This window comes from Rhyacophila brunnea, unplaced genomic scaffold, assembly GCF_057557595.1.
Source record: "Rhyacophila brunnea isolate RB1 unplaced genomic scaffold, BYU_Rbru_1.0 scaffold_1, whole genome shotgun sequence".
Classification (NCBI taxonomy): domain Eukaryota; kingdom Metazoa; phylum Arthropoda; class Insecta; order Trichoptera; family Rhyacophilidae; genus Rhyacophila; species Rhyacophila brunnea.
In genome coordinates, this window is record NW_028232751.1 from 1,421,023 (window position 1) to 1,428,543 (window position 7,521).

General features: G+C 28.8%; 1 protein-coding gene across 1 annotated transcript; it reads right to left on the reverse strand.

Moving 5' to 3' along the window:
* Positions 1-733: 733 nt before the first annotated feature.
* Positions 734-5,976, reverse strand: LOC147079345 (uncharacterized). The gene is made up of 3 exons (XM_085942703.1): positions 5,897-5,976; positions 4,475-5,377; positions 734-1,008 (listed from the first exon to the last, which is right to left on the reverse strand). Exons 1-2 carry the CDS (start codon positions 5,915-5,917, stop codon positions 4,475-4,477), a joined length of 924 nt encoding a protein of 307 aa, XP_085798829.1. The 5' UTR covers positions 5,918-5,976; the 3' UTR covers positions 734-1,008.
* Between the last annotated feature and the right edge of the window lie 1,545 nt (positions 5,977-7,521).

The window sequence follows — 7,521 nt, forward strand, 5'->3', positions numbered from 1 at the left end:
ATTTTTATAAATCAAATTCCAATGAATTTTGGAAGAGTATAGAATGTGTTTTTACGTAGTATGTTTTCCGTTTATTCATTTGGCTCAAAAGATATATAAAGATACATGTAATGTGTCTTTTTTATATATGAGATATATATTATTATGTAAAATTTTATTGTTATATCATCTTCAAATTAAAACATTTATATAAAATAAACATTCATTGGTTGCGGTTTATAATTATATTTTGTTTAATAGTTTATGATGTAGACATATCTAAATAAAACCAGTCCTTATTATTAGTAAACTAAAAAGAATTATTACTACTATATATTGTGTTTTATTTTAATTTATTATGAGTTTATGTTAAAATATTTAGAAAAAATGTATTTTTTCGAAGCAATAAAACCAATGAGCAATGGTTATATAATGAAAATATTATTAATGGTGGCACTCGTCGTCCAGTGCATAAGACGCTCGCCTTTCATCCGGAGGTTCCGGGTTCGATCCCCCGTGAGGTCACAATATATGGATTTTCTCATAGACCAGGTGTTCGTAATTGTTTCAGTTATATTACTGATTACACTACTGTTTCACCACACTACTGTCATTAGGCTTGGTGGTCTGTTGTATTAAAATAATATATATATATATTTGTAAGTATATATATTATAATCATATATTTGTAGTTAAATGAATATGTTTCGTTTTTTTTTATATTATACTCGATAGAGATATTTTTAATGGTGGTATTAGTGAAATAGCTATGAAAATTCTAAATTTGTAGAATTTAATATTAGTGTTAATATTCAACTATTTCAAATGCTATCTTAATTAAAAGAGAACTGTTTTTTAGTTCAAATCGTTAAAATTGCATAATATTATTAAGTTTCATAGTTTACACAGTAAACTATTAATTATTTTAACAACCGTTTGTCATTTTTACCGCAATTGTGGATATAATTTATTTCCTACTGTTTCCTGATGTTTCGGAAGATTCTTGGTACTCAAGTCGCCCAGGTCATTCTGAAAAAATAAACGAACATAATTAGAATACTGTCTTATATAATTTAGTATAAATTACAAAATATTTTTGTTATTATATACCGAATACGCAATATCGCTACAATTTTATATAATTATATGGTACCTAAATAAATATATTATATAAGTAATAGTTTTCACTAATTAACTATGATATAATGGAAGTATCTGATTACAATGAATGAATTATTAAGATTTATTAATTTGTTTCGTAAATAATTTTAGAATTATTCGACTTTATTAAGGCAAAAGATTGTAAGTAAAAAATTCAAATTTTACAAGAGGACAAAATGAAAAAAATATTTTTATTGTTTTCGTTATTGTAAATATTTTTCACTAACTGCCCTGGTGAACAATATTTATAACGTCTTGAAATAATTGTTACCAATTAATCCATTTTAGAAGCTCTAAAAAATACATTTTAAATTACTTCCCCAACACCTTTTTCATTTAAAATCCACGATTATTTTACTATATTTAAATATAACTTCAATTAAACTTAACGGTTTGAATAATAACATGATACAGTCGTGCAAATGATATATATATATATATTAATATAAATAAGTCAAGAAATCTGGATAAGTTTTCACTAATACGTGTTTTTTTCAATTTGTTTGATTCAGATCAAAAGATCCAAAGGTTGAGCGAAAGACCAACAATCATATTAAATAGTATAAAGTATAATATTAATATAACCTTTCTACTGAAAACACTATGGATGCTCATAGACACTACTTTGTCGCGAAAATATTAATTTCACTTACACGTTATTTTTAAATTAGTTAAAAATTAATAATTTGGTACTAAACAAAACCGTTACAAATACATATTATATATGTGAAACTATCTTCAATGTAGAATTGATTTACATATTTCCACGTAATTATTAACAAAATGTGACATTTTTAAGATTTTTGTTCATAATTTTGAAATAATTACCATCAACAATGTACTTTTATCATTTATTGTCAATAGTGTATCATATTGGCATCAAACATGTAGTGGATATATAGTAAATAGCAGTAGCTAAGGGTGGAGGTAGGCTGTTAAGATTTGCCATAAATAGTGCACATTAAACTTTGTTAGTCACACGTATTTGTTTGTATTGAGTTGAGACTATAATTTACAGATTGTATTGGTTAGTTTTAAAAAATCAATTAAACCCTGCGTAAACCAAACCACAATCGTTTTAGTACATTTCGGGTGATACGACAAAATTGTGCACACCTTTTCATTCATACCTATCTGATTTTGTTGTATTTAGAATACATATTATTGGTTCATTTTTTTTAAATTCATTAAGCCCTGTCTAAACCAAATCATAAAAGATAAAAAATATTACTCTATCTATAAAATATCCAAAGTTATGTATGATTTAAGTGCATAATTATAGATACTTTATAGATAGACGAGTATTTTTTGACTATTATTTATTATGGCTTGTTTATCGCAGGGTTTAATTTAATTTTATAAACTAACCAACACCATCTGTAAATTGTAGTCTTATTTCAATGAAAACAAATACGTATGACTGACAAAGTTTAGTGTGCACCATTTATGGCGGATCTTAACAGCTTACCTTCACCCTTCGCCACTGGTAAATAGTATGAGTAAGGTGTAAAATATTACCATTTGATCCTTTTAATAGAATTTATTCTACAGACATCGTGGAAAATAACATGGTGTCGATTCCATTTATTAAAGAGAATTCTCTCTCTTAAAGGAATTCTTAGTATTTTACAGCTATTTATTACTTTGATAATGCGACATTTATTTATTAATTTTATTGTGAAATATTTTTTATTGCGTGTCTACTAGAAATATGGCAATTAGTATATTTGCAGGAAAAGGGAAAGAAGAATTTTCACCTGTATTTTTGTTTTTATGTTTTTAAAATGAGATGATTCTATAATAAAAATAGTAAACAATATTCTCTGTAGGGAAAATTTAATGAGATACCATTGCATGCAATTATATAAAACTCTCCGAAGATTCTTTACTATTTTATTATAACACCTATTTCCAGACGTTTCATATTGAAAAGCATTTTGTGTTTGCAAAATAAAGTAAATAGTGATATTATTTCTTCAACTATTTAAAAAAAAAACTACTAATTATATTTTTTTGTTTCAATTTATAATAATTTATATTACTATTATCATTTCGCAAAATAACTGATTACATAACCTGTTGTATATGATATAATATACACATTTTTTTTTTTTTTGATAACTACTATTTTTGAATCATTGTAATATTTATTGTATGCAAGTTTTATAATATTTGATACGTGAAATTCAAATACTTACGTTCTTAATTCTGGGGAAGGTAATATGATTTTAAATATATATTTTTTATAACATGGTGATTGTGATTGAATAAAACACCTGCGTATAACATTTAGATAAGTTTATTAAAAATAACAAACAAAACAAAATAAGTACAAAATCAATAAAAAAATATTCAATAAAAAATGACTTAAAACATAAATGCAAGCACACGAAATCATTTAAACAGTAATACAGTTTAGCAGCAATATTATTTCAAACGGTTAATAACAGAATATAAGAAAAACCGTTTAGTTGTTATTTGCATTGTATTTTTTTGTTTTAAAAAGGCACCTCGAAATTTTTGTTCAAATGAATGCACGCGAATTAATTTACCGGGTTTATAATTTTTAGAAATCGTTCCGGTAGAAATAATTTTACGTTAATGTATGCTTCAAGACAACGGACTATAATTGTTTTTATTCAGGTAATGTTTTAATTTAAATAACATACTTAAATACATCTCAAGTTAAATATACTGAAGTGAATCTTTTATTTTAAGAGCATTATTAGCATAAATATTCACACATTTATAATAATATAGCACTTTAATACATTTTTTAATAAAGAAGGTAATTTTTTATTTCAAGGCACCAATTTTTTTTAATAAATTGAAAATTGGTGTTAATAATAATCGCACGCGCCTGTGTTCTACAATTAAAATTATCTACACATAATATATGTACAAAAAATAATAAAGCTTTTATACATAGAATGCATACGCGGAAAATAAAATGAAAAAGTTTGTACTGGCATCATAGAATAATTATTGAAAAAGAAAAACAAGAATGACTAAGTTATTTATATACAGAAAATTAACACTCCATAAGTATAACATTAAACTCTCTCGTCACAATAATACTTAAAGGCTAAAATGATATTTCAACGCTGTGAAGTCGAAACGGGACTAAATGAACTCTCACAGAAGTACATATTATAGCGGTAATAGCGCCTACAACGAAAGGGAAATTATTACAATGGATGCGGTTGGTGTGTGCATGAAAGGGAGAGCGATCGAACGAGCCACTCTGTGAACTTTGCGAGGGAAGATGAAAGCGCTGGAGCTATTAGCGAACTCGCTACATGACATTATGAATATGATTAGATACTTGACAGACCTAGTCCCAGCCGTGGTGATCGTGATGGATTTGCACCCAAACTTTCTCCCACACCGGCTTCCATATCTTTTTCCACGCTGCTACCTGGATTTCTTTCCACACTGGCACGGAGATTTGCTTCCATTCATCTTTCCACGCGAGCTTCTTTTCGGTCACCCATGCTTGTTTTTTCTCAGTCTTCCATATTTGAACCTTTTCTTCAATCCATTCTTGTTTCTTTTCAGTAACCCACACTTGTTTCTTTTGCGTTTTCCAGATTTGTTTCCATTCTTCTTTCCATTCTAATTTCTTGTCCGTGGACCAAGCTTGCTTCTTTTCCGTCTTCCAGATTTTCTTCCAGTGAGGTTTCCACACCATCTTTTTCCTCCAAAGATCGTGACTAGTATACTCCCATCCGTGAGGATCCTTACCCAGATATTTTTCTCCAGGTACGCCTTCTTTCACCCATTCTGGGACCCATATTTGTTTCCAGTCTGGAACTTGGACTTCTTTCCAAATTGGTACTTGAACTTCCTTCCAAACTGGTTTCCATACCTTCTTCCAGTCTGCGACTTGGATTTCTTTCCAGTGGGGCACTTGAATTTCTTTCCAGATTGGTTTTTTGACTACTTTCCAAGCAGGAACTTGGATTTCTTTCCAAATTGGAACCTGGATTTCTTTCCAAATAGGAACTTGAATTTTTTTCCAGTCTGGTTTCCATATAAGTTTTTTCTCTGTTTTCCAAACTTGTTTCCATGCTTCTTTCCACACAAGTTTTTTCTTCCAGACTCCTTCAGGTTCGTGCCATCCTGGAGATCGTTTTTCTCGTACAGCATCCCCAGCTGGAACTAAATCAGTCTCTTCAGGCTTGATGACTGCCACCGGACCTGCTAGTGTGGCCACAAGGATACATCCTAGGGTCAACTATAAAAAGTAATACAAAATAATTAGTATCAATCCCGTTTATAATCAAAAGTGTCTATGGGGTATTTATGATTTAATGAAAAATATATTTATTATTTCATATAATAATAATGTTATAACTTTGTATAACGTTAAGGTTAATAACTCTAACTAAATTATATAAATAATTCCTTAATATGGAATTAATTTATTTACATTGAATCTCAATACCCTTTACAGCACTGAAATCCTTTATATTAGACGATTGCTATTATTTATTTTAACTTAAGATATTCAATGGCAATTCAAAATGACTTCGAAGTTATAATAATGACATAGATATATGACATTACATAAATCTATTAATTCTTATATCAAAGAAAAGTGTTCACTATTCACACAAATTAAATCCCGATTTCACTTTCATTTCCGCATAAATTCACCACAACACATATGGGCGGCTAAGGCACAAATTAACTATCACGACCCCAAAAAATTAGAAAAAATATGTAAGAAAGTTTTCAAATTTTAATGACTAACCAGAAGTGTCAGGGACTTCATTTTGGCTCCTATGGAAGCCAATGGAGGTTCGAAAAATGCTGTTTATCTTAGGACCTTGCCGGTCGTACTAACAATCAAAAGTTAGTGATCACGTTATATAGCTACAGTGTAAGGGTATGCCCCCCCTTGGTCATGACTTAGTCTTGATTAGGGGGGCAATTTGACTCTCGCTCGGCTGCATGGACCTCCGCAGTGGGGACCGGAGGTAATTGCACGTCGGGCAAGTGAACTGCGCGTTACATCACTCTGCGTCTGTCGTGTGCAAGAGAGAACCATGCGTAATGTTCATTTACCTCGCTACTCGGTGCGAAGATGCCTAGTGAATCAATCACAAATCGCATTTTGACAATTGATTTGATTCATGTGCATAATTCAAATCCTTTTTATTTTGCAACAGTCACGACTTTGATTAATGTTACAACATTTGAGTGTGCACAATACAATAATAATTTATATCTACATATAATATGATAAATACAATTACCTTATACAGTTATTTTGGGTTTTAGTTAAAACCTAAAATAACTATATAACTATTTAGTTAAATATAAACAATACATTTTTTGATATGCCACTTTTACATCATATGATAAATAAATAAATTATGTTAATTCTTACAGATTTTTATGAACGTTTTGTCGTATTTATGACAAGTTGAATTTTTATGGTAATAAACAAATGGATTGGGCGAGTGAATTACAACCATTCCTCATTTAGAAACAAAAATAGTAATTTAGAATTATATTATCAATACTAAACGATTAAATTAACTCACTTAAAATCATATCAAATCATATTATCAAAAAAAACTAGGAATCTTTCATTACGAATTTCATGCAAGCGGATTTTTTTAAATATATTATTGAAATAACATACTAACAAAATATATAGAAAGCAGTACAATCATTATTCCTTATCCTTACTAAGGATTTCTATTATATAATATAACAATACAAAAATAAGTATAGTTATAATTATATGTAGTCATATCACGAAGTTTATAAATTATAATTTAAAACACTCGATAGCGATTGTATACAATATGTCTGAGTTCATGTTGTGTTATAATGCTATTTGAGATTATAAAGCCAATTTACATGAAAAGGTGATTCATCTCTTTTATACCGTTTCCATTAAAAAAATCTTATAGATTTGTTCCATAATATACAGGTTAGCAGTTTAGTACAATAATATTATATTAAACCATGTATTTGAGCTATACTACATAATATTTAAGTTTTTAAGCTTTTAGTCGGTCAAAAACTTATTTATTCTGCCCTTGTCGAATTTTAAATTTTGCATTACAAATGGTTTGATTCAGAATGTATAGGTATAACATGAAAGCTTTTTTGTTTATATCCAATTAATATTCGATATTGTGACCAGACCCTAATGCAGTCTTGTGACAGTATATGTTATATATTTATATATTATATTTTATCATGATAAAACATAGTGGCGGGGTGACGAGTAGTAGTAACACTGATTTCGTGTCCACTTATGAAGTTGTTGGTCTCAGGTTCGGATAGATTATAGAAGAACGGGTTAGAAGATTCGTATGATTGGACGCAGAACATAGAAATAAGTCGCGTGGAGTAAATGTA

Excerpts from the sequence above, each read along its gene's own strand:
- LOC147079345 (XM_085942703.1), bottom strand. The coding sequence starts at position 5,917 with ATGAAGTCCCTGACACTTCTG. Across the intron at positions 5,378-5,896 it reads TGAAGTCCCTGACACTTCTG|TTGACCCTAGGATGTATCCT; the intron begins GTTAGTCATTAA and ends TACTTTTTATAG.